Source organism: Gadus chalcogrammus, chromosome 8 (assembly GCF_026213295.1).
Source record: "Gadus chalcogrammus isolate NIFS_2021 chromosome 8, NIFS_Gcha_1.0, whole genome shotgun sequence".
In the NCBI taxonomy this organism is placed as follows: domain Eukaryota; kingdom Metazoa; phylum Chordata; class Actinopteri; order Gadiformes; family Gadidae; genus Gadus; species Gadus chalcogrammus.
This window is the reverse complement of record NC_079419.1, coordinates 16,966,191-16,980,125: the sequence shown is the minus strand read 5'-3', so window position 1 is coordinate 16,980,125 and position 13,935 is coordinate 16,966,191. Positions and strand designations below refer to the sequence as shown.

The 13,935-nt window shown below is 45.3% G+C and overlaps 2 protein-coding genes across 2 annotated transcripts in view; one reads left to right on the top strand and one right to left on the bottom strand.

The window, feature by feature from the left end:
* Positions 1-295: 295 nt before the first annotated feature.
* On the bottom strand, positions 296-12,270 carry ccl20a.3 (chemokine (C-C motif) ligand 20a, duplicate 3). The gene is made up of 5 exons (XM_056596495.1): positions 12,223-12,270; positions 2,897-3,086; positions 2,669-2,777; positions 2,494-2,568; positions 296-1,294 (listed from the first exon to the last, which is right to left on the bottom strand). The coding sequence occupies exons 2-5, from the start codon at positions 2,970-2,972 to the stop codon at positions 1,258-1,260; spliced, it is 297 nt and encodes a 98-aa protein (XP_056452470.1). The 5' UTR covers positions 2,973-3,086; positions 12,223-12,270; the 3' UTR covers positions 296-1,257.
* Positions 11,204-13,935, top strand: part of eif4e2 (eukaryotic translation initiation factor 4E family member 2) — a 17,240-nt gene continuing 14,508 nt past the window's right edge. The window contains exons 1-3 of the mRNA XM_056596492.1: positions 11,204-11,473; positions 11,804-12,056; positions 13,470-13,601. Of these exons, the coding sequence (XP_056452467.1) occupies positions 11,913-12,056; positions 13,470-13,601 (276 nt within the window). The 5' untranslated portion in view covers positions 11,204-11,473; positions 11,804-11,912. The remainder of the gene's footprint in view (positions 11,474-11,803; positions 12,057-13,469; positions 13,602-13,935) is intronic.

Below are 13,935 nucleotides of genomic sequence, written 5' to 3'. Positions count from 1 at the left end.
TGAATTTGTTGCTTAATAAAGTTACAATGAACCAAAATTATGTGGTATGACAATTTTTTTAAAGTGAGTTTACCAATCCACTGGAGCTATCTCTGTACAACCATCACATAGCAAACATTTTCTCGCTACAGTTATATAGGCCTACTGTCGTTATCATTTAACATCCAGACCTCAACCCCTACTCTCGCTCTCCAAAAGTATCTTTGTATTATTCATAGAAAAGCACTTTGTGCAGTCGTGCAGCGATGATGATGTAATGATGGCTCGGAGCACAAGTGTGGAGTGTCATTTTGGGTGGATTCGTGCGACCGGAGGGAAAAACAGCACAATAAAGTTAGTTCAGCTCCATTGGTAAAGCTTACAGCTATTGTGACGGCCAAAGAATGAAAAGGGGATTCTTATCTTCAAATCAAACTCACCAACTTTAAATGTTGGCAGACCGTAAAGCCTTCGATGGAGAATAATTGACTCATTTTGTGGGCATTAACTTGATAAAAAATAACAATAATTGAACGCTGCAAGTCCTCAAATATGTCGTTGTTGGTGAACTTTTGTTTGAAGTGGTAAACCTCCATCTAGTGGCCATGTACAGCAATGCAAGATAAAAGCTGAGAACCTCCCATTCCACAACCCGAAGGTAAAGACGCGGTAAAGGTTGTCCGCAGAATGTTTCTATTTTTATTTTACAAACAAACATCATGCAACTTCTAAAAAACAAAACAATCCAGATTTTTTGAGTCATGGATACAACTTCCTTTATACCAAACGTGTAGGCTCTTTATAGGCCTACTTCCACTTGCATTAATTCTTCCTCTCACATCCTCCTTTAAAAACAAAGGCGCGACGCCTGGGTTTTCCATTGGCCACGTCACCCGAGCACAGGAGGGTATTTTTCCCTTCAAACAAGATGAGCAGGAACTCAGCCTACGAAGTGTGCTTACCAAATAACGTCTTCACACGCTAAAAATTACAATAATAAAAAAGGAAAGATCTCAACAAGCATAATATTACACAAAATAAATTATGTTAACTTGATATAAATAGCATAATTTAACGAATTTAAATAATTTACAAGCCTTTCTTATGAACGCCATTTCTGTTAAGCCACATACAAGGAAGACAACATTTTATAATTCTACAATTGATGCCTTTCACAAGGGCATACAACAAGAGTAGGCCTGTGTTCGATTATCATCCTCATATAAGCCTCATATTAAGCACAGCAAGCTTCCTTCTTTCTCTTCTGGTGTGAATGCATCACAGCCGGCTCTGATTAAGTGTTCTGGCTTTTCTGCTGCAATGACAATTAAAGAAAAAGAAGGGGTTTCAGTTAGGGGACACGTGAACGTTCAGAGGGTGCTGAAGCAGCCGAGCTGACCCTAGATGTCCAGAGTGCTCTGTGATCAAGGTGTAATTTATACTTCCTCATGAATAAAATAACCTGGCTGGTTGCCCTCAGTAAGTTTACGTCAGCGGATGACATCACTTGCCGTATGGCATCACGTGTTACAGCTTCGACCCCGCCCGCAGACCTGTCAGCGACGTTGAAATGGGCTCCCATTCAATTTGTATGGGACGAGCTATCGCGTGCGGGCGGGGGGAATGCGGCACGTCGAAGGGGAGGGACGAAAGTTGAACTTCAGTGTACTTTATGCATTACTGCGTAGTGCAACACGCGTTCGGCCATGCGATTTGACAATGGCAAAGCATGGCTCGGCTCCTAGTTCCATGCTCGGCTCCACTAGAGTGATCTCCTTTTTGAGGCTGCGTGGCAACGCCCCGCCCCCTATCTATTGATCTATTGGCTTCTCGTTTGAGATTCCCACTTTGTTGCAGTCGGTGATGCCAATGCCGGGAACTTCAGTTGGAAGAGCGCCGATGAAAACATTAGCCCGTTAAATGAATAAACATGTTCTGTACTCTTGAGATTGTTCTAAACAATGAAAAACTATATATAGGCTATTGTTGAGCACTCATATTTGTTGGATCTATATCTATGCTCCTGTGTGTCCGGTGGAGCAGGTCGTTTTTTTTTTTTTATAGTCAATCGTTTTGAGGGCAGCATAACAATAGTCTTCATATAGGCCTTGTCCAGTGACAGGTGTTGTGCCAACGATGAACAAAAAACGCCTATTATGGGTTGTATTATCACTTTAAATCCAGTTTACAACTGTTAGAAATTACTGTATCGGTTTTAGTATAGGTCGCAGAGCAGGTGTCATTATGCAAAGTCATAACGATATTTGCAAAATAGTTAATCTTATTTTATATATAAACGGTAAATCATTTGAAATAAAGTTTTCCAAATCTAGGCCTTAACAAGTTATAAGACATACCATACGACACCCATGTGTGGAAAAAAATCATTCAACCTGCATAGTAGTTAAATAGATAACGGTGATGGTTTCCCCACAGAGACATAGTGATGGAGAGTTTACAGAGTTTGTTTTTTGACCAAACAAAAGAGTGATTGTAGTCGGACCAAAAGCCTACCTGATTCGGTTGATGTAGTTTTGAACCCAGAATAAAGCAGGATCTGCACATGCTTGTCCCTTCTTTGTGTGGAAACTATGAAGAAAAAAAAAAAGTAAACCGTTAAGGTGCGTGTTTGAAGTGGCTGGCGGTGTCTTTAGAAGACATAAAGCTCACAGCAGTGTTGATGACTCACATTATGGCATCGATGGGACATAGCTCTTCGACAGACTGCACAGAGTAACCCTTTATGACACGGAAAGGGAGTTTGCCCCGGGTGAATTCTCTGCAGCATGCATGCGGTGCTGCGGGAAAGACATGTTTTTGTTAGATACACACAGACAGACAGACAAACAGACAGAGAGGCAGACGGACAGACAGGACCTATAGATTGACATTCAGATAGATGGACCCTCATATTTACCTGCAGATGTCGGGGTAGCGTACAGCCAGATGGTGGCGAGCAGGAGGGCCATCATTAGACCTTTGACATGTGCCATGGCTTATTATGTGTAGGCAGTAATGTCTCTCAGCTCACTCTCTCTCACTTCTGGGCTAAAGAGTTCTGGTTATGGCTGTGTTGTAGAATCTCCTCATCCTTTATAATCAAGACTCTGCAAGGCGGGGCAAGAAAGTTCCACTCAGAAATGGGACACCTGTGGAACTTACCCACGCATTATGCTTCAACAAAACTTCCCCACATTGTCCTACGACAAAATAAGGCAACACCTATAACAAGTTATGGGTAGTGTCCTTTATGAATGTTGGGACTAGACTTTCTTGTTGTTCAATGTGGATATCCGGTGATTAGGAGTAATATTAATATCCCATGATGCTTGGCATGCATATCTTTATAGAATTTGATTACAATTTTGAGAAATCTCTCATAGTTGGTCTCTTTTTTGTTGAGTGGAGCAGAATAGTGTTTAGGAATGATCAAGCCAATAGGCTCTGGTTTCATCAAATGATAGGCAGCCAGATAGGTTGCTAAACTAATTATCTGTAAGACGATGCTCAATTATCTAATATTATTAGATGTTATTATGACATATGCTTTCTAACTGAATTTCTTACTATCTGAATTACATTTCATCATTGTAATATAGGGAAATGTGTTACTCAGAAATGTGTTAATCTATGCCAAATGAACTCGATGGGAGGGAGTTTATTGACTATATATGATGCAAAGATAACAAATTACAGCACAATGGGAAGCTGAGTAATGAGAAACGTCACAACTGTGGGTCTTCCAGTACCACACCTTTACAAACATCCTGTCATGTCACGCAAAGTTTGTTAATTCTGTTGAGCATTTTCATGTCAAGTCTTGTCGTTCACTTCCTGTTTTATTTTGTAGTTGCAGAGGATACAGAGGATGACATGCTGTCTACAGCTGCGTCCTGTAGCCTCTTTGCAGAGGAGGTAGAGCAAGCGTCCCTTGCCTCTCAGGCGTTCTCTCAAGGGTCTCTGGGCGGCTCGGCTAGAGGGTCAGTGTCCGGCCGCGACACCGTTAGACCAGCCGTGCGAATGGCCCTGGCAAGACTGGGGTTGGATGAAGCTCCTGTTTCATCTGCACCTGTGAACGCCTTTTTTCCACAGGCCACTCAACCTTCCGTTTTCTCTTTGCCCCCCTCTGAGCCGTACATCGCAGAGCTTCATAGATGCTGGCCAGATTCAAGGGCTCTCTCCCAGCACACTAGTGATAGCAGAGGTCTGGCAACTATGGCCAATGCTGATTCTTATGGCTTGGACCAGTTAGCTCCGATTGAGCCTGCTATAGCGTCCCTGGTTGTCTCCCCGGACGAGGCTCTGAGAACCGATGCGCGCTGCCCTCGGCCCCAGTGCCGGATTACAGATGACCTCCTTACCAGGAGTTACAACATTGCTGCCCGTGTGGGACGTCTTGGGAATTCGCTTTCTCACATCGTTCTGGCGCTGTCTCAGACTATACGGGGGTCAGGTGTTGATCCTTCAGCACAGACCCTCAGTGATGCTTCACTGCAAACATTTGCGTACATGACTAGGGAGCTAGGCAGGTTAATGTCAACTGTTACGTTGGCGCGCCGCCAGGTTTGGCTGGCGCAGTCACCCCTGTCGGAGGTGTGTCGACGGACCCTCCGCTCTCTTCCAGTGGTCCCAGGCCAGACGTTTGGGCCAGCTGCTCTTCAGGCCCTGGAGCGAAGTGTACAGGTTGGCCAGGCTAGCCAGCAGTTTGCTAGCTTACGGCGTGCACCTCTGCTTCATTCTAGGCCGGGGGCCTCTGCGGTACCCCATGCCAATAGCTCTCAACCACGTTCAGGTGGACAATCGAGGGGCCAGCACTTCTCAGCACGGGCTGACCAGCGCCGTAGCTCTGCGCCACGGGTGGCATTTCAGGCGCCAAGAGGTTTGGCGCCCAGCCGCCGCCCCCCCAGGGCCGCTAGGGGCAGGGGGGGTAGGTACTGAAGTCCAAGGGCCGGTCGTCGGACGCTTTTCTCAGCAGCACCTGAGCTACTGGCAAGTGCAGACCACAGACCCTTGGATAGTGTCCACGCTATCCAACGGGTACACACTCCACTACTTTCAGCGGGATCAAGGTTACCGTGGTCACCAATCCCGACAGATCCCTGGTCCTGAGACAGGAAGTAGCCACCCTCCTTGGGAAGGGTGCTATCGAAATAGTAGAACCACAAGAACAGCTCGATGGGTTCTACTCAACCTACTTTCTGGTACCGAAGAAGGATGGCGGGTTTCGCCCCATTCTGGACTTGAGAGGGCTGAATCAGTTCCTCAAGGTTCTTCCCTTCCACATGCTGCGTGTTGCGGACGTCCTCCAGGCTATCGCTCAGGGGGACTGGTTCGTATCAATAGACCTGAAAGACGCTTACTTTCACGTCCCTATTACCCAACGTCACAGGCGGTTCCTCCGCTTTGCTTTTCTGGGCAAGGTGTACCAGTTCAGGGTTCTTCTGTTCGGGCTGTCTCTGGCCCCGTGTATATTTACACGGTGTGTAGCAGCAGCCCTGTCACCATTACAGGTCACAGGTATGGCGATACTGCCATACCTGGACGACTGGTTGGTCATTTCCCCAACTCGGGAGCAGGCGGTCAGGGACACAGCCATGCTCCTCAGCCATGTGGACCGGCTTGGCCTCATGGTCAACTTTACCAAGAGCAACCTTACCCCATGGCGGGTTGTGAGCTATCTGGGGCTGGTGCTCGAATCGGTGGCCATGCGAGCCTGCCTCTCTCCAAAGCGCGTAGCTACCATTCTGCAGCTGCTACTGCGCTTCATGCGGGGGAAGTTCCTGGAATACAGCCTCTTCCTTCGACTGATAGGTATGCTGACCTCAGCATCAATGGTGGTCCCACTAGGCCTTCTGGAATTGCGTTCCCTTCAGATCTGGGTGAATGGTCTCCACTTGGACCCCAAGTGGCAGAGACACAAGATGGTCAGGGTGTCTGGGTGCCTTCGGGCCCTCAGACCCTGGAGAGAGAGGGCATATCTGATTGCGGGGTCGCCCTTAGGGAGGATAGCTTCCTGGCGGGAGGTTGTGGAGACGGACGCCTCCCTTTCCGGCTGGGGTGCAGTATGGCAGTGCAGGACTGTCGGAGGCCAGTGGGATGCCCAGCAGAGACTGGAGCATATAAATGTGCTGGAACTCCTTGCGGTGTTCTTAGCTCTCAGGCACTCAGGGGGGCACCAGATGGAGGCAGAGCCTGCGGGTCACGCAAAGGCTCCTTCCGTGGGCGTTCCCCGATTTTCTAAGCCTGAGGGCTGTCCATGTTCCAGGTGTCCGGAACACAGCGGCAGACCTTCTCTCTCGCCAAGGGCCACCCCCCGGAGAGTGGAGACTCCATCCGGAGGTGGTGGGGATGATTTGGGACAGGTATGGCAGGGCAGTGGCGGATCTCTTTGCTTCCGAAGAGACCACCCACTGTCCCCTTTGGTTCTCCTTGACGGAGAGGACCAGTCCCCTAGGGCAGGACGCTCTGGCTCATGCTTGGCCAGACAGCCTGCTTTATGCATTTCCCCCAATTCCCCTTTTACTGGCAACGCTGGACAGGGTCCAGCGTGGCTGTCACAGCCTACTTCTGGTGGCTCCAAATTGGCCAGGAAGGCCATGGTTCCCACCGTTACTGAAACTCCTCAACGGAGAGCCTTGGTGCCTCCCAGAGAGACGGGACCTTCTGTCTCAGGTAGGCGGACCCATATGGCACACGATCCGGGGCGCCTGCGGCTGTGCGTGTAGCCCCTGAGAGCCAGGACCCACTGCTGACGTCTTGCGAACAGTCAGTGGTCCGTACTATTTTTAGTTCAAGGGCACCCTCCACTAGGTTGCTCTATGCAAACAGGTGGAAGTTGTTTTCACAGTGGTGCGTGGCGCGGGGCAAAGTCCCGGAGACTTGCTCAGTGGTAGTGATACTACACTTTCTGCAGTCTGTGTTGGACAACAGAAGAGCTGCGTCTACCCTGCGTGTTTATATGGCCGCGATCTCAGCCACACACGCAAGGGTGGATAACCAGACGGTAGGGTCCCACTACCTAATCAGGCAGTTTCTGAAGGGAGCCCAGAGGCTTCAACCGCCGCGATCCCTGAGGGCACCATCATGGGACCTGCAAGTAGCTCTGAGGTCCTTATGTCTACCCCCATTTGAGCCACTAAGTCAGGCAGACCTGACGCGGCTGTCCATGAAGACGGCATTTCTCCTTGCCATTGCAACTGCAAAACGGGTCGGTGAACTCCATGCCTTGTCAGTGAGCCAGGCGTGTTTGCGCTGGCACGCAGATGGGTCAGGAGTGGTGCTCTGGCCGAACCCATCCTTCCTACCCAAACGATTGTCTCCCCATCATGTAAACCAATCAATCGAGTTGGCTGCTTTCAATCCCCCAGGCTCTCCAGGGGGTGCAGAAAGAGTGTCAGACCTGTTGTGCCCGGTGCGGGCGCTTAGGGCATATGTTGAAGCGACAACCAGCTTGCGTAAGACAGATAACCTCTTTGTCTGTTACGGGGCTGCAGGAAGGGGGCTGCCCTGTCGAAACAGAGACTCTCCCACTGGGTTGTGGATGTGGTCTTGAATGCCTATAGGGCACAGGGGCTCCCTATGCCCTTGGCCGTTAAGTGCCACTCTACCAGGAGTATGGCTACATCATGGGCTGCCTTGAAGGGGGTTCCACTTCAGGACATTTGCTCCGCGGCTACATGGTCCTCATCATGTACGTTTGCCCGATACTACAGGGTTAATGTCGCTGCTCCTCATCCTGTGGCGACGGCTGTCTTGTCGACGGCTTCAAGCCCTTGATTGGGGAGCACTCTTCGTGACCTTTTTGGTATTAGTCATCCAGTGCTAAAGCACCGCCTCTGGCGGTCAGTAGGAATAAATAGAACCATAGTTACGTATGTAACTATGGTTCTATGAATTCCGGATGACCGCCAGAGTTCTCTGTCACTCAGACTTCTCAGATTCCGCGAGAAGATCCAGTTGGAACAGATCCTCGGGTGACTCCGGAATATATAGACTTTCTCGGGTCACCCAGGTGTCACAGCTGACTTTTTTGGTATAATTACTCGACCTGCGCATGCGCGAGATGGAACATCCAATGCTAAAGCACCGCCTCTGGCGGTCATCCGGAATTCATAGAACCGTAGTTACATACGTAACTATCGTTTTCCTTTATCTAAATAGCGTTTTTGGTTTAAACATGCTACCGTTGTCACGTTAAAATTGTACCGGGGGTGTCACGTTAAAATTGTACCGGGGGCGAAAATTGTACCGGCCTACGTCATCGTTTGTTTACATCCTGACAACCTGCCCGGCAACAGACGACGCGATGCAGAAAACATGTTTCCAAACGACGAAATAACATAATACAGATAGCGGATCGCTATCTGTATTATGATAGATAGCGATAACACTTATTTTTACTTTATATTTGTATTGTATTTAATTGTTTAATCGAAACAATAAAAATATTTGCCCGCGAAACGGTAGATTGCGTCAAATGACAAATGTTTTGCCCGCAAAACGAGCGATCGCGTCAAATGACGTAGGAGGGTTCTTGAAACATAATACAGATAACGGATCGCTAGATAACACTTGTTTTTACTTTATATTTGTATTGCATTGAATTGTTTAATCGAATTTAGCTAGTAAACTGAGTGTTTTAAGCAGGTTTCATAGTCTAGAATGTTCAAGAACCTTCCTACGTGATTTGACGCGTCATTTGACGCGATCGCCCGTTTTGCGGGCAATTTTTTTTATTGTTTCGATTAAAAAATGAAATACAATACAAATATAAAGTAAAAACAAGTGTTATCGCTATCTACCATAATACAGATAGCAATCCGCTATCTGTATTATGTTATTTCGTCGTTTGGAAACATGTTTTCTGCATCGCGTCGTCTGTTGCCGGGCAGGTTGTCAGGTTGTCAGGATGTAAACAAACGATGACGTAGGCCGGTACAATTTTCGCCCCCGGTACAATTTTAACGTGACAGGGGCGAAAATTGTACCGGCCTACGTCATCAGTTGTTGACAACTTGACAACTGATTTGATTGGGTTGTCCGTTGCTGGGCAGGTTTCAAAAAACATTCGGCTCATGTTTCCAAAGACGAAATAACATAATACAGATAACGGATTGCTAGATAACACTTGTTTTTACTTTATATTTGTATTGTATTGAATTGTTTAATCGAATTTAGCTAGTAAACTGAGTGTTTAAAGAAGGTTTCAATAACCTGTCTTGTCACGCTCAATGAAGGAGTGTGTCATGCCAAATTTGTACCGGCTGCCAAATTTGTACCGGGCGCGTCATCCATACATAATCCATTCCAAACCTGCCTGGCAACAGATGATCGCGTCGTCCGTTGCCAGGCTGGACAGGAGTCCCTGTCCCTGAGTCAAGTTGCGACACATTCCCATTGAAACAGGTTAACGATTATGCTACTCAACAGGTATGCATCCGATGAAGAAATCACAATGTTTGTGCAATACTTTATCAAATATGTGTGGGTTTACTTGATGCCATTGACATAGGAAGTGTGTAGGCCGTCATAAAATGAAAGTGCTTTTTTAGGTCAGAGGAAGACTTGCACTTATATCTTGTACTCAGAAGAAGAGAAAAAGGGCACGAGTGACTGTAAAGTAGGTCAACCGTGACAAATATGACATACTTTCTTAACCTATGAGAATTTGTGGCTTTTTGAATAACCACAGCCTTTGTTAACGTGCCATTGTTACGTGCCATTGTTATAGTACTTATACATTATCTATTACCCAAGGCATCCTTTAAAACAGGCCTTATGTTGCTGTATCATTTAAAACTATAAAATGTGTTGAATTTTTCTATTCACTGTCAAGCACCTTCAGATTGTCTCTGAAAATGAAACGTGCATACCAATCAAATATAGTTATATCAAGAAAATTGATAGTTCAACAAAATAAAATACTAATTAAAGATACAAACATAAAATCGCACTACCTATCTTTCTACCTATAATGTATTAATAAACAATCTGGTACTGCTGATCAGAAGTGACAAGCATTGAGGGGGAAGTGGGCTTAAGATCAGGGGTTCCATCTGACCCAAATACATTCAGCATCATCGTTGCAATTGCATTTGTTCCTGAAACCAGGGTTCTTTCCGATCATCTTGGGGCCACAGGTCACATACTACATGTTCAGAAGTGTCACGCAAAAGGTCTATTTTAAATGGAAAATAAATCACTGAACAATTTATGACCAAAACAAGTCTGACGGATTTATTAATTTGTTTCCTACAGGGTGTCGCCCTGGTGAATTGGCGTCCTAGATGATGTCACTTGTACAGAGGCCTTGCCTAAAATCGATAGTGATTTTTGTTTCTGGCAGACATAAAAATTCTGGGGTGCCTCTGTGGCTCACTTGGTCGAGTGCATACCATATAGGCCCAGTCCTGAACTCAGCGACCCGGGTTCGACCCCTACCCGTGGTCATCTGCTGCACGTCCTCCCATACCTTCCTCTCTATCTCACTCTACAAGAAAGCATAAAAATGCAAAAATAAATCTTAAAAAAACAACACAGTATCGTTTTCTTAAACTTTGTGTTTGAATTCCATATACTAGATACTATTAATGCTATAGATAACAAGGCTTATGGATAGGGTGCCAACCATGATGACTACTGGTCTTGTTGAAAGCAGTGAGTTTTGCATCAAACTTCATTAATAGTACAGGTCTTTTCCCACTCATTGACGCTAGACCTCCCAGGTGCATTGGACAGTAATTCATTTGCCAACAGAAAAGTGTTTTGAGTTGCGAAAAGTCGTGTGTTAGGGGTGTTTTTTTTTCTTCTCTTTATAGGTCCCAATAGGTTTATCCTTAAGCTGGATAAACAGTGATTTAAGGAGTAATCAAATGTTTTATTGAGGTTCCCAACAGGTGCATGGTTATCTTAAAAGCAAGTTGATCCAGGATGCCATAAACGCACAACATAAGATTTCATTGTAAATAGTTGTTTTTGTTGTCTATGTCTTGACCTAATAAAATATTATATTTGAATTGGAGATATCGTTATTTTTGTGCATTATTTGTATTAATGCATTCACTTTCTCACTGTTTCTCCATACCATACCTACCAACAACGCCATATCACAAAAAAACCCGCAACAGTAATTGGAGCCCTTTCTGCCAGCCAAGACAGGTGGTAATTTCATTTTCTTACGCTAGGTGGCACTGGTGTTCAATAGCATCGGAAGGATTCACTCTTTGAATGGGCAAGTCAGTATCCAACCGGAAGAGCATGAGTTTTTGTGTTTTGGAGATATGTCACTGAAGCTGTAAATTATGCTATTATTAATCTTTTGTAGGGTGAGGTAAAATAAGCATTATTACTTAAATATTATCGCAGCAAAAAGTGTTTACATTAAGGTATATAAGCTCCTGTCGTGCTACATAAGCTAGAATAAGCTAGTCGTTATTCGAATGGTATCACTAGCATCAAAACGCCCGATGGTGCAGCCCACTGTAGGACATGACAGGTAAGATGTAAGGGTTTACTCCAGTTATGAATCCGTCTGCTATCGCGTTCTAGGTTTTGCACATACGCAAAAATATGTTCCTTCTGTTCAGTAACAGTATTTACATTCACTTGTGTGGCTTCAATAACTGGATAATCATGTTCACCCATTATTATTTTTAATTATGTCTACCCTTAGCTTTAGGGACGATGCAATACACAATATAAGAACGGCTACTTTACATAAAAGCGGACTTTTGCTAAGGGCATAACCTCTAATCAGCCCTTTACATTAACATGAAACCATTGTTTTCATTGTATAATACGTGACTGCTGTTCTCTACTATTCAAGGTAAAAACTACCGGGATGATGACATTGCCAACGACGTAAATGGGGCCACGGCCGACTGATCTAGACTGTTCAAGTCAAGGATCACCTGTGGTCAGGGACAAGATAAGTAATGGATATTGAAAAGTGTGGGGAAGATGGAAGGGCCACCCTGTTCGACGACTCGGACTTTCCATCGGACGATCGCTCGCTGTTCTCTGATTGCTCCTCTCCCCTCGCGCGATTACAGGACGAGGTCACCTGGCGGCGCCCACAGGTAAATCCATAAAAGTTTTATTTACGGAACTATAAATGTTTCATTCGATTAGACTAAGTCTTGGCACGTACATCGCAACTTCCCCAAAACACAAAGGAAGAAAAAACCCAGGGAAAGACCCTTCCTGAATGGCTCAATTAGTTGTGCAATAGACAATAAGTGGTACCTGAGGCCTGTTCATGGTCCTGGGCTGGACTCCTGGTAACAACGAGACGCCAAGTCAGTGATGAGGATCACGCTTACAACAAATCTAATGCTGTTCATCATAGAGCAGGGTTTTTTTATACGATAAAAAACAGTCAGAACTATACAGAACTTAGTAGGATCAGTTTAAAGTTCGCGCGGCTTTATTTTCTTGTAGCCTATCACCTACTATCCTTTTCATTAGATACTATTTATTTTATTTATTAGAAGCACATTGTATTGCCACTGTATGGAAGGCTACACTAACTTGCCCCTTATCTAGAGCTGGTTTACCAGTACACAACGTTTAAAACTGAGCAAAGTCGATGCCAACAGACGGTTACAACGTCAATCAATAGTGAAGTATGTGATATGATAATGATGATTGTTGTGACGCTCGGGTTGCTCTACTTGCGCACGAAGTTCTGAGGGAAATCTGCGACTTTACAAAGTGTTCAAGGAGATTTCCTCCGATCTAAAGGTCCCAACCCACGAAATTCCCGGAAACTCCGACTGTTTTGAAGGCACGAATAGTACCTTTTCAAGAGTAAACGTCATTGGACGTCACGTCACACAATACCTCACAAAGAGCAAATACAATACAACGGACATTGCAAAACACATCAAGTCTGGTGGCCCTACGGACTTCGGTGGGAGTTTAAGGCGCCAATACAATATGCCAATTCACCATACAATATTAAGATACATCATAGAAAGCCGGCGCAGATGATTATTATTTTTTTATATCTGATCGTGGCACTCCCACGTGTCATCAAAGAATGGCGCTCCGGGCGACTGCCCGGTTCGCCCGTGCCTAAAACCGTCACTGAGTCAAAGCCAAAGTTCCTTTCCCCCCCAATTCCTCCTCAACCATGGCTGAGATAACCCCCAGTATGAGTCTCGTTATGGAAATAAAAACAATAGAAACATTCACTAAATTAAATAAATGAATGAGACTTTCTCAGTCTGGATTATTTGTTCCCCAATATACTTTCCCTTGTTTTCTTAAAGACTTATTTTTGCATTTTTTTATGCTTTATTATAGAGAGAGATAGAGAGGGAGGTATGGGAGACAGAGGGGAGGACATGCAGCAAATGACCACGGGCAGGTTCCAAATCCGGGTCGCTGCGGTCAGGACTGTGCCTACATGGTACGCGCTTTAACCCGATGCACCACCTCCCTTATTTTCTTCATGGTATTTTTATTTTATCCTTGTGTCACCCACCCAGGAACTGTGTGATTGTCCCGTTCTCTTCCCTGCCAACATCAATGAGGGCCACGCTAAACAGGGCTTGCTGGGAGACTGCTGGTTTCTCTGTGCTTGCACTTTTTTGCTGAAGAACAAACATCTGATGAACAAGGTAGAGTCATATATGCGCCTGTGTGGTTACGCTCGTCATGATTTGCAAGGCAAGACAAGGCAAGTTTGTTTATATAGCACTGTTCAAACACTAGGAAATTAAAAGTTCGTTACAAAGATAGAAATAACATGTCAGAACAATATGAGGGCAATCATTTACGGTAAATGTAATGAAAATATATAAAAATGTTTGTCTAAAGTAATGTTTATTTATTGGCAAGCAATTAACATTTAAATGGGTTGTTTCATAAAATAAAACTTGTCACATTGAATTGTTTTAATGGTTACTCCAATGGGATGCGTGCAGTGTGCAAACGATAGCAGCCATGCAAGCA